Consider the following 13499-nt stretch of genomic DNA (forward strand, 5'->3'; position numbering starts at 1 on the left):
CCTGTCTTGTCACTTTGGGAGGAAGACATCTTGAAAGCTATATTGAGGAGAGAACCTAGAGAGAATTTGGAAAGAGAGAAATGTGTGAAGGGAATGAAAGATGAGAGCTCACTACGTATAGAAATGTGAGCTTAGGATTTCGATTTATTATATATATATATTTCTTTGTCGATATTCTTCCGCGGAATTTGAATGTAAACTCTGTCCAACTCACCTATCTTGCCTAACTTGCCTAAACGCACGCTAGAATCTCAGCGACAATCCACGATTCGAGCGGGCTGGGGGGCTAACTGTTGGGGTCAAGAATGGTCACCACAAAGTTAACATCCAAATATCCTTAAAAACGGGTAAAAACACTTCTCGTAAAAGTAATTTTCGTAAAGAAACCCTTGCGGAAATATTTTCACGATGAAACGCACGCTAGAATCTCAGCGACAATCCACGATTCGAGCGGGCTGGGGGGCTAACTGTTGGGGTCAAGAATGGTCACCACAAAGTTAACATCCAAATATCCTTAAAAACGGGTAAAAACACTTCTCGTAAAAGTAATTTTCGTAAAGAAACCCTTGCGGAAATATTTTCACGATGATGTTCTTAAAAAGCTTCAATCCAGCCACCAAACACCAATTGTCCGAGAACATCGGACAAACCGATCAACGCATAGCGACCGAACCGAGCACAGACCAGGTCGCAACGTTACGACCGGTCCAAACACGGACCAGGTCGCAACGTTGCGACCGGTTCATACGGATCAGGTCGGAACATTGCGACCGGTCCACGCACGGACCAGGTCGCAACGTTGCGACCGGTCCGCACGGATTAGGCCGCAACTTTGCGACCGGTCCACGCACGTACCAGGTCGCAACGTTGCGACCAGTCCACACGGATTAGATCGCAATGTTGCGACCGGTCCACGCACGGACCAGGTCACGATTCAATGACTGGACTGTCCCGAACATCAATCAACGAGTAAAATCACCACGACATGAATCCATGCATTCTCATCTAAATTCCTTAATACTATCTTCTACAGGCCACGACAATGCCATCTCTCAGTCCCGTCGACTGGAGTTATCACTTAAACTTTACGTTAATAATTGCGGAAAGATTATTTTTATCGATAAAAACCGTAATAAACGTTTCGAGTCGAAAGACGGCCCAAATAGGTCTAAATCGTGATTAGAAACCCACTTACGATATTTTAAGGAAAAGCCCATAGATACTTTGGCAGTTTATACTTAGTCCGCAAGAAAAGATAAATCTCAAATTTTCGCAGATAAATGTTAAGCTTTCGCAGATAATCATGAAGATCGAGAAAAATGGAATATCTCCATTTTCAAGTTATGACGGCTTAAGGGTAGATGAGGAAAGCTCAAACCGACCTTGTAGGGAGTATATAAGGAGTCCTAGGCTAGAGGCACGAAGAGGGACTTTTCCAGAGCAAACTTAGCACTTAGAGCAATTAGACAACTTTCCGTTTTTGTTATTTCGAGATGCGACTCAACTAGGTTCTGCAGTCTTAGGTTATTAGAACTAGGGAACTCGCCGACAGCTCTTGTAATCGAGGCTCCTACCTTTTTGTAAACGCTCATACGCAAATTCAGAATAAGACTTCTTTTTGCTCTCTTTTTACGATTTCTTATATTTTCATCGTTTTCATTCTCGTATTCTGATTGCTTGGCGTGCTGTTTAGCAGATATCCGAAACCTCTGGGAAATTAGGGTTTTCCTAACTTTCCTAATTTAACGGAAATCGACGGTGTGAATTTCGGTTCCCACAGCCCATCACACCTAAGAACCGGAGGCAGAGGAAATGGACGACGTGCCAATAACCGAAGGAGACCAGGCCCGACATCTCAAGATCGGCTCCAAGCTGACCGAAGGATTGAGAAGAAGACTAGTAGACTTCCTCAGGTATAATTCCGATGGCTTTGCTTGGTCCCACACATATATGCCTGGGATCGACCCGTAGATGATCATGTATAAGCTGCAGGTGGATCCCCTACATTGATACCACTCAAATTACCATAAGGAGTGATTTATACTCTCTCAAATAAGAGGTCGAGTTGTAGTACTTAAGGATCGAATTCACAGGGAGTTAGGGAACCTAAGAAATCTAATATGATTTGTTAAGCAGGATGTTTTAATGATTTAAATGTAAATTGCAGTTTTTATCAATCAAGTGTTTGCTCAATTGATTGGTTGAGGATTTGGTGCTTAAAAGGAAATAGCTAGACTTAGGGTTTTTATTCAGAAAACTTGGGATTATAATCCTACAGATGCCTAATGAGTTGCATGCATGATAATATGAAACTCAACTACTTAGTCAACAAGTCTATCAGCTTTCGCATGTTTGGACTCGTCTATTAACTAGATCTAATGATCTCAACTATCGTCTGTCGATCAATTAGAAAGTGTCGATCGATGATCCTATAGGGATATCGATCGATTCACCTTTCGCTCCGTCGACCGATTATTCAATAATGATATCGATCGACGCGCTTCTAGTTAAGCTTTATGCGCGGGTTGAATGGTAGCTTACTAAGCTCACTAGATCAGCTCTCGCCTAACTCATAGCAAGAAACTTAGCTTAGTTAGAATGTTTTCTAGATGAGAATGAAGCTCTCGCTTTTATCTATCAATCCTAGGGCAAGTTCTAGGTAGCTAATCTAGAAACATGCATTAATGAACAATCCTAATGACAATTACAATAACTCAGCAATCTATAGTTGGGGCTAATCCCTCCTAACCTATTTAAACCCTAAAATCTAACAATAAAACTACTCAAACATGGCTAAGTAATTCATAACAACAATTAGGTAAGAAAACTTTATTAGAATAGTAAATAGATATCAATGGAGTTCTAATCACAAATTATAACATTGGATCTTCTCTCCAATCTATCAAAATCCTACAAAACCTTGTTGTGAAAATAATAATACAAGAAAGCACAGAAAAGCACACTTTGCCTCTAACATGGTGGCAAAGCTTATATAATTAGGTTAAAACTCGTCAGGGGTAATCTTGTAAATTGGTAAAGACTTGGACTTCAAGTCGGCTGTGACCAAATGGGCTTTCTGCGCGCTTCGCTGTCGATCGATGTCAAGACATGAACATCGATCGATTATTCCTCTACAATATCGACCGATGGTCGAGCTCGATGGTCATCTTGGCTGCTTGCTCCAAATATCTCTAAAATGCTCCAAAATCATCACTCATCTCCAAATCACTCATGATCCTATATATATTCTAAATAGACTCTATAATATAATAATTAGTAGTTAAAAACACTAATAAACCAAGGATAAAAGTGGGTCAAATCCATGGTCTATCAACTCCCCCAGACTTACCCTTTTGCTTGTCCTTAAGCAAAACAAACAGGCAGTCTTTCTGAACGAGGTTTGAAAACAGCAGGGACTCACATGATTTAAAACTTAGAATCTTCACCTCTACAATATCGCATTCCACATCTAAAAGGTCCTGATCAGAAAAGCACATTATGCAATATCCTAGCTTAGCAACCAAATTCATCTAGCAAACAACTTAGCAAATCTTGTCTGACATTCCCCTCTACCAACCTCATTTCTTAGCATAAATAAAAGTGTAGGCTTTACCTTGGGGGTATCGATCACAAGATGCAAGGACTTTCAAACAAGTATTTAGACCTGCAGGTAAACATTCGTTTCTATCCTCTCTCTCTACTAATTTTATCTCTTAGTCAAAATCTGCTTATATTTGCCAAATCATTGACCAAGATTGGACAGGCTTCCATGAATCAAGCCTTAATGGTGGTTGCCACCAAGTCATGTTCACTTCTTTTTGACCTATATCCTAGGGTTATTTGTGAAGCAAGCCTTAAGGGTTGTAGCCACCAAGTCCTGTTCTAATCCTTTACCTATAGAATTCTTATGAATCAAGCCTTAATGGTTGTAGCCACCAAGTCATGTTCGAATCCCTTCCTAATAAATCTCTAATAGATATATATTATAATTTTTATTATTATTATTTTTTTTCATTTTTTTATCTATCTACCTATCTATCTATAATTAGAGATGTCAAACAGGTTTACCCATCCCGTTCCGTCCAATACCGCGGCGGGTTAGTCGTCGAGCGGGTTACAGCGGGCCTGTCCTGCGCGGGCTGCAGTCTTCAAAATGCCGGTCCAAACCCGTACCACATAATATATAAGCCTTCGCGGGCCGTCCCGCGGGACGCCTCCTTAACAAACCGCCTACTACAGTTTCTTTCAAGAATGTTCAAGTAGAAGAGTTGTGTAAGAGAGTTGAAGAGAGCTCATTAAGCTTCACTAAAGCATTATCAAAATCAATGCCACAAAGCTCCGTTTGTGCTTGAGTTCTTGAGTTAAAAGCCTTCTTTTGTTATCAGCATAAGCTTTTATTGAGTTTGAATCTGATTGAGTTGTTGTCTTTGTAATAATTTGGCTTAAGTGTTGTATGTGTTCATCAAACCATCTCTCTTTTTAATTATTTGGATTGCAAGAAAAATCGTGAATCACTTTTCTAAATTATACAAGTGACGTGATATACAACTAACTTTTCTCCTAAACAACACCATTGTAACCGAATTTAATTTAAGAAAAACACCACTTCACAGTACTGAAAACAAAACCAATCAACTTAAACAAGAAATATCACATTGTAATAAAGCAATTCATAGTTTTGTGTAATAAAAAAGAGAAAACCATATCAAAACACCACCAGAGCTTGAATCGTCATCGCCGGAGCTAGAGTCGTCATCGCCGGAGCTCGAATCATCATCACCGGAGCTCGAATCATCATCACCGGAGCTCGAATCATGTTTTCTAGGGGAAAAATCACAAGAATCGCTTTCTTCTCACTCTTTTTCTCGTTTTTTTCAGGTAAAATAAGAAATGAAGAAAAAAAAATGCGGGTCCATGTATTCCCGCATGACCTGTTTCGGCCCATTCCACAAAAGACCCAGTCCCGCAAAGACCCGTCCCGCGAGATCCACAAATTTCCGGGCCTAGAAAACCTCGTCCCAATACTGTACCGCGATAGTCCTTTACGGGCCAGGCCCGCGGTCCAGATCCATGATTGCCATCTCTATCTATAATTCGAAAATAGAGAGAGAAAGGGTGATAAATCTATCTGCACAAGGCTTTACCTTCTAGACTTTTTGAAGAATCCGATCCCATGTATACCAAGCCCCAAGACAAGCAGTTATGTCAAGTTTAGTGTTGGAGGTCAGCTTTGGTTCCTTCAAACAATCTCAGCAAGTGTTAATAGTTGACAGGTTGATCCACTTTAGTATCTTTAGTACTATCTGCAATAAGTAAGTCTAGAATGGTGCTAAAGAGTGGTTAGATAACAAGAAAAAATCTAAAAGTTCATTATCCCATTCTTGACTCAATAAAAAATTTTTGAAAAATGTTTTAATAAGACTCATAAATAAAATATAATGTTTTAATAAGACTCGTATATAACTTACTATCAGTAAACCTCCCCCCAGACTTAAACTACACTGCCCTAGTGTAAATTCAGTCGGAGTTATGGTGATAACTAAATCATAAGGACTCAATGTAACATGTTAGAACGATATACCAGACCGGAATGGATGTCGACCGATGTAAGAATGTTGATATCGGTCGTGGCAGGTAAGGCAATGTCGATCGATGTCGACAGCTTCTCGTTGGTAGATACTCACGGCAATCGTCTACTCGGATATTTTTTTTTAATGACCTCTAATAATTAAAAACCAACATAAATAGTATATTAATAAAAGCTAAATAAATATTACCTAATAGTGGGTTGCATCCCACTCAGTGCTTTGTTATAGTCATTTAGCTTGACTTTTGGAGGTGATTGGGCTAGTAGTGTTGAAAACTGGAACTTGTTGGAAAACAAGTATCTATCTCTTCTCTGCGCTTGTTGAACCATGTACCAGTGAAGTCTCTCATTGCTTCATCCCCTCTGCGCCATTTTTCCTTCATTGTTGCAGTTGTGTTTTCCATTCTTTGCAACCTATCTCCAAGACTCTCAAGGTTGAATTGATGTCTTCTAAGTGTGGCTTAAGTGTCAGCTGAGATCTCCTGTCCATGGTACTGTGTGTCAGACATGTCTGATTTCACCTTTGGTACTAATCGGCCTCGGTTTGTAGCTTCGTCGACCAATGTCTGTCTACGAATGTCGGTCGATATGTTGTTGCGTCTGTCGATCGATGCGGATAGTTCTGGTCGACGGGTAATGTAACTCTAAATCTCCACCAATTCCCCTTGTATAGCTTCAATCTTGGAAGTCAAAGCACTAATGCTAAGATCCATTTGGAAATAGATGTCATCACATCTCCCATCTAACCTCTCTTATGTAGTGTCCAGAGCTTTATAGATCTCTGCTACCAACTGATCTATCTCTTCTCTGGTGTGAAAATCTTGTTGAGACTTCATCGGAGGTGAGTGTGGTGGACTGTTGTCGATCGATGCTAGTGAGTGTTGGTCGATCGATGTATGGCGAGAAGTGATTCACTAAAATTGGATTTTTCTCTACTGTCAAGTTAACAGTGTAATTGTAATATCTTTAGATTCAATTCCAGAAGACCAGTTCACACTTTATCTTTATGGGATCAGAATTAAGCTAAAACAAAGTGAAGTTTTTAAAATAGTAAGGTAACGTAAAGAACAAGTTACAAGGTGAGGTTGTTTTCGAATTGATTAAAACCGCTAGTATAGGGTTTCTTTCTTAGGTAAGGAAATCGTAAGCCAAGCAATTATTCAAGTCCAGTTTACACAAGTCTAAACTCGGATCACTCAGGTTGAAACAACCCACTGTCGTGGTGTTGATTCCTTTGCAGATCGGTCTTGATACCTAAACTCTCGTTTGGATCAAGACGCGATAGCAATCTTTAGAGATCAAGTCCGATATGTTCATAATACACCCTAATTTCTTCTCTCGCTGACTAGGGATGCAAAGCTCATTCAAATCATATCAAGTTATCAACCAACGGTTAGCTAAATTGATTAACCCTAATTCATGCACTAGGTGATCAGGTCAATGCAAGCAATAAGAACATATATGAATGTAGACAATCTTAAGATGACTTATTTATGCTTCAGCTCACGAATCCAAAACCCTAGAACCCTAAACTAACTCGGTGACTACTCAGACATAACACAAGAACAGAGAAGCATGATTTCTGAATAATACTGCATATAATAGATAATACAAATCAGAGGGTTCAGGATAATCTTCTCTAGGAGATAGATGAGGTATTCTCCCTTACAAGTAGCAATCGCCAAAATCACAAAGCTCTCTAGGTCTTTCTTGCGTAAAAATCATAAAGCCATTAAAAGAAGAATATATACAGGCGGCTAGAGGGAAAAATAGGAAAACTAGGGCAAATCCCGAAATATTTGGAAACTTCCTTTTAAATCTCTGCCACTGGAGCAGGCACTCAGGCTGCTCCACTCGACTGTTCTGTGCGAAAGACTCCGAATCACACTCTTTTTCTCATATTTTCCTCCAGCTGGTCCATCTCAATTCCAATGCAACTCCGGACCTGTAATGAGTCAAAGGGACTGAAAAGACTCGATAAAACTTTGAAAACTATTAGTAAGACATACATATAATGTGCCAAAAACACAATATATCAACTCCCCCAGACTTAGATCCTTGTTTGTCCTCAAACAAAATCAAGTACCAAGAACCGAGAGAAAGGTTTGAAAGAGTGGGAACTCGCCTATTCTCAGCAACCATACAATAACCACGAATCTCTGAATCATACAAGCAGTTTAGCTAAAACAACACATCCTTACCAAGAACCCCACTGACTGCTGTTCAAAACGGCTCCATACTCTGTATCTCAGACCTGTAAAAGTTAAACTTTCCAGACAAAACTCCTTACATTCAATTAAGAGTGGCGTGACCTTCTTATCACAGGCATTAGATAGGGTAACGGTCTAGGTATGAAACATGCCTTTTTGTGTTTAAGTGGAGCTAATCAGTGTTTAGGGGTTACCAAATTTCGTAGAGGATGCAGGATATCGCGCAAAATTGCAAGATAGGATAGATCCATTGATGTCCACAGCCTCTACTCGTTTTTGCATGTTCTTCTTAGGAACAGTGGCTCTGATCTGCATGGTTCCCATCTCTTCACTTTATACTCCCTTCTATTTTACCAGTGGCGTCCGTCTCTCTTAGGAATCTTCTCCTCCTTCATCACCTTATTCTGAAGTACATAAAGCTAAAATTATTATTATTTTTTTTCTTAGGTGATGGTGACGAAGGAGGAGGTAACATTTGTACTTTCGACATGCCACTAGAGTTCTTGACTTCACATTCATTCTTGTTTCTCTTTTTCTATTCTCTTTTGTTAGATCAATGGCGGCAGAGCGGTTGCTCCGTGTACTTCCGCCTATTCTTCAGCCGAAAATTCTGTTGTATTAACGAGTAGGAGGCTCTGTCGATCATTTCCACTCCGGCCCTTTTGCACATATCTTCACATAAGATACTGAATAACAAATGCATGAGGGTGGAACAAAGGCTTGAGGGTTTCAAGGTGGGTACTAACTAAAGATGAGTTAGCCTCTCAGGATCAGGAAGATGGATAGAAAGAATAAGAAGTCCTGAGTGTTAATCACGTTAAACCTTAATCTAACGCCCATAACAAGAAGAATTGCAGTCAAGATTAAGTTCAAGGTAGATGGAGTTAAGTCTTTCCAGAGTAACCTCGACAAGCTGAGAGCTTTTGGAGAACAAGATGATGTAATGTCAGGGTGTTCTGGGTCCACATTTGCATCTGTCGCTTCTACTAAGGTCACTGAATAAGATGAATTAAAGCACGAGGGTGGTTAATACACATCATAGAATTAGGTCCTGATTCCCACAAAGTTTGGACTGACTCGATCTTAACAAAGTGACTCAATAAAGACATCAAAACGACTCCAAGCGGACTGACTCTAAACATAAAACCAAAGGTAAACGATTAGCAGCAGATAAGCAGATAAGCGCCTCCCCCAGACTTACTTCTCACCATCCCTGGTGAGAAAATAATTCAAGGAAAGGCCAAAATAATAAACAAGTGCAGGAAACAAAAATAGTTCAAACGGATATAACAATGGAGATAGAACTAGGACACTGCCTAGTCAGTATCATCGCTCTCGGACTGGCCAGCGGAACGCTTGTTCCTTCTGCGCGGAGTCTCTTCCTCCACCCCTGCAGTTCCTACCGGCTCCTTCCCTGGTCGATGACTGCTCGGTGTAGGTTGTGCTTGATGAGGTTCAGCTGTGCTCGGAGTTCCCAAGCATCCTCAAGTGATCGCCTTCAGGATCCTCTTCATGAGACCGTTATTCTTGCACTGAGAATCCACCATCCAAAGACGGTAAATGGCATCATCAGAGTCGTCATCAAGGGGGCCTAGGTCATACGCAATGTCGCCTCCAACAGTACCTAAAAACTCTGGCTCATCCATAGAATCATCCTGGTAAGATGATTTTGGGTCGGCGCAGAGATACTGAGGCTCGGGGACGAAAAAAATGTTGACCACATCTCCAAGCGAGGTGATGTCCGGTTGAGGCAGCTTGCAGTAGAGGTAGTTCCCGTCCTTACCAATGAAGCTGTAGGTCGTCTCGTCGCGGAGAATCTGGCAGTTGATCAGGTATGGAACATTAATGAACTGCATGGTTTTGTTACACTGGTAGGGGCTGAGATCAAGCTCCAAGTGGCGGAATAGAGGAGTGAGCAAACTCCCAGAACGGTCCTTCTTTAGAGAACCCTTAATCACACTTGCCTTCTTGTCCACAAACATCTGAACAAGCACACAACCTGGACTGGTCTTCATCTCCGAGGTCGGAATCCCAATGTCTGCGGATTTGATCTCGTCCTCAACTCCTGCAAATAACATCTGCAGTTCCCCTCGTGTCATCTTTGGCGTCTGGTCCTTTGAGAAGAGCAGGTTGCTCAGGACCTTCACAGTAATCCGCAGAACAGGGTTGCGAATGAGAGACTGTCTGGCTGATCGGGATTTAAAGTCCCCTGAAGCGATGAACTTCCAGAATGCTTGCTCCGGGGGGAACTTCCTTGGAAAGGAGGTCTTAGTGTACTCCTCAGATATCTCATAGATCTCGGTCAGCTTCTCCAAACTTATGGAATGCTTGACGCCGCTCGCGTAGAAGGTGAAGGAGGCTTCCTCGAAGATTGGGAAGCCGGGCCTCTTGAAGGTGAGCTCCACGGTGGCTAGGACATGCCTCACCAAATCTGGGTACAGCGGGTGAGTGATGTGGCAAAGATCAGCTATTCCCAGCACCTGGAGAACAGCATGCAAATCCTCATGGAGGCCCAAGTCGTTCAAAGCCCCGGCGTCAACGAATCGTGTTGGGAGGATGTTGATCTTGAGAAAGGAGTTGTAGCGACGTGAGGCTTCCTTATCCCATCATTCCTCCGAAGAGGCAGGGATGTATGGGTCTTTGAGGGAGATCTCGGTCCCCTCCTCTCGTGGCCACGGGTAAGTTGGGGAGATGGTGTCATCCTCCGGTTCTCCTCGAGCGTGTGGTGGTTTGATCCTAGAAGCCATCTTGGTTCGTCTGGGAGCCATCTGCAAAACAAAACCAAAGGGAAGTTCTTAGTACCATTCGATTGGGTTTAGTAGAAAAAGTTGGAAGCTTTTACGATTGTAGGTGTTCTTTTCAAAATTTTCCATAACCCAATGTAGAGAGAACAAGCGATCGATAATGGTAAACCAGATACAATCACTTAGAAGACTAGGTACTTAAATCATCTCGCCAATCAACAGATATCGATTCAATAGATCCCAAAATCCATATCTAAACAAACGATGCATGTGCAATTAAGAACATTGGTGCAAAGGTTATAACTTTCCATCTATCCCAATAGATTCAACCATTCTCAACTCAACTTCTAATAACAGTCCTAGCAGCAAAAGGAGAGGTCAATTTTGATTTAGAAAAACTCTAAAAATCGATCTATTCAAGCGCAAAAAAAAGAAGAGAAGAAGATTTTTGGCCGAGAATCACATTGTGATTTCGCCTCTTACCGTTCGATTGGAGATGGAAGAGTTCTGTAATTTAACCAAACAACTCAAAATAAGTTGAAGAAGTTTAAAGAGTTTTAGGTTTTTAAAGGAGAATGGAGAGATGCGATGGAGGACGCAGTTTTGGTGGAAGTGGGAGAGAGATGGATAAAGTTCCTTTTTTATAGGCTCCCACTTTGTGCCTCACTTCCCACTTGCTAGGGTTTTCCTCAATTTTAAAAAATTAATTCAAATCTAATTAATTTACCTTAGCGGAGCAGCTGCTCCGAATCAGGAACAGCTGCTCCGAATCATGAACAGCTGGAGGCTGTTCTGGTTGAGTAACTCAGGGTTTTTCTGATTTTTATCCTGAAAATAAATTAATAGAAACACAAAACAAAAATCTAAAAGAAATATTTACACTCACCAGTGGGTTGCCTCCCACCAAGCTCTTGGTTTAAGTCACTAGCTTGACTTGGTTAGCTTGTTAGGCTAAAGAAGGATCGCTTACGGGAATTTCTTCACCCTCTGCGATTGTTGTCTCAGCAAGATATGGCTTTAGTCGTTGACCATTGACAACAAATTTCTCACCTTTTGTATCCAGCAACACAACAGCACCGTAGGGGCGGACCTCTTTGATGGTGAATGGTCCGGACCATCTTGATCCCAGCTTTCCAGGGAACAGTCGTAGCCTGGAGTTAAAAAGGAGCACCTGATCCTTAGGCTGAAAGTTTCGGCTGATGATTCTCTTGTCATGATAGGCTTTAGTTCGCTTCTTGTAGATTTTTGAGCTTTCATAGGCGAGATGCCTAATTTCCTCCAGCTCGTGGATTTGCATGGATCGTCTTTCTGCTGCTGGTTTGATGTCGAAGTTGAGTAGCTTCACAACCCATGCTGCCTGGTACTCCAACTCAACCGGCAGGTGACAAGCTTTACCGTACACCAGGTTGTAGGGAGTGGTCCCGATTGGTGTTTTGTAGGCTGTTCTGTAGGCCCAGAGAGCGTTGTCTAGCTTGAGTGACCAATCCTTGCGACTGGTGTTAACTGTTTTCTGCAGGATGCTATTGATCTCTCTGTTTGAAACTTCCACTTGACCATTTGTTTGAGGGTGATATGGCGTGGCTACCTTGTGTTTCACTTCATTCTTCTTCAATAGACCTGCAAAGATCTTGTTGATTAAGTGACTACCCCCATCACGGATGACCACTCGTGGTACCCCAAATCTTGGAAATATTATGGTTTTGAACATCTTAGTCACCACCTTTGCGTCGTTTGTGGGACTGGCTATTGCTTCCACCCACTTAGAAACGTAGTCAACTGCTACCAATATGTACTCGTTCTTGAAGGATGGTGGGAATGGTCCCATGAAATCAATCCCCCAACAATCGAATACTTCTATTTCCAAGATGAAGTTCTGAGGCATCTCATTCCATTTACTGATGTTCCCTTGGCGCTGGCATGAGTCGCACCTAGAGATGTAGGAGTGGGCATCTTGGAACATTTTTGGCCACCAAAAACAGGCTTGAAGGATCTTGGACACGGTTTTAAATGTTGTGAAATGCCCTGCATAAGAGGAGCCATGACAGTGAAAGAGGATTCCTGGAATCTCAGACTCTGATACACACCATCGGAATACTCCATCCTTGCAGTTTTGGTACAAGTATGGCTCATCCCAATAGTAATGTCTGGCGCCTCTTAGGAATTTTCGTTTATCATTGCCTGTGAATTTGATTGGTTCTTTCTTAGCGGCCAAATAGTTGGCAATTTCAGCAAACCATGGAAGATTGGGGTATTGCTTTTTGATCGCACACACAAGGTGTTCCAGTACGATCGAGCAATCTGGACGGAGCGGTTGTTCTGTGATGCTTCTGAAACTGCGTAGCAATATTGAGATTCGTCTAGTGTTCTGCTCGCATAATAGATCACGTAAAGCTTCTTATCTTTTCATTGGCCGAGCACTGCTCCAACCGCAAAGTCGCTTGCGTCAGTCATGATCTCGAAAGGAAGCTCCCAGTCTGGTGGTTGCACAATGGGTGCTGTTAGGGTATTTTTGTGTACAAGTGATCCGTGCTCAGCTCTACGGAATGATAGGAGGAAGGAGACGCGTCGTGGAGTGTATTTTCCTGCTTTGATAGTTGATAAACCAGGAGATCCTACTCTTAGGATACTGCCATATGGGTATGGGCAGTATATGTCGTCAGTGTCTTAGTAGCAGCAGGGAAGATTGGTCGTTAGGCGGGGGCCGCCTGTCGATAGTGAAGATCGTGGGGTCTTCATGATCAATGATCGATGGTTCCGGCTACCAAGGTCGGTCCTTGGGGGCCTCATGATCTGTACTTGATGGCTCCGGCTACCAAGGTCGGTCCTTGGGTATCTATGCACGGGACCATGGAAGGTGTTTGGATTTATAGCTGCATCCTTCAGTGGGGATTGCCTACATACCCTTCAGGGGGGGATCAAGCCATTCGTAGTTCATGTATATGGAGGCACAGAGCCTAG

General features: G+C 42.1%; 1 protein-coding gene across 1 annotated transcript; it reads right to left on the minus strand.

Moving 5' to 3' along the window:
* Positions 1-9281: 9281 nt before the first annotated feature.
* Positions 9282-12501, minus strand: LOC106302469. The gene is made up of 2 exons (XM_013738972.1): positions 11512-12501; positions 9282-10277 (listed from the first exon to the last, which is right to left on the minus strand). Exons 1-2 carry the CDS (start codon positions 12499-12501, stop codon positions 9282-9284), a joined length of 1986 nt encoding a protein of 661 aa, XP_013594426.1.
* Between the last annotated feature and the right edge of the window lie 998 nt (positions 12502-13499).

Source organism: Brassica oleracea, chromosome C7, assembly GCF_000695525.1.
Source record: "Brassica oleracea var. oleracea cultivar TO1000 chromosome C7, BOL, whole genome shotgun sequence".
Lineage (NCBI taxonomy): Eukaryota > Viridiplantae > Streptophyta > Magnoliopsida > Brassicales > Brassicaceae > Brassica > Brassica oleracea.

Bases quoted from the DNA above. Each gene is read 5' to 3' on its own strand.
- LOC106302469 (XM_013738972.1), bottom strand. From the start codon at position 12,501: ATGTTCCAAGATGCCCACTCCTACATCTCTAGGTGCGACTCATGCCAG. The intron at 10,278-11,511 runs GTAAGCGATCCT...GCTGTTCTCCAG, and splicing joins CAGAGGGTGAAGAAATTCCC to GTGCTGGGAATAGCTGATCT.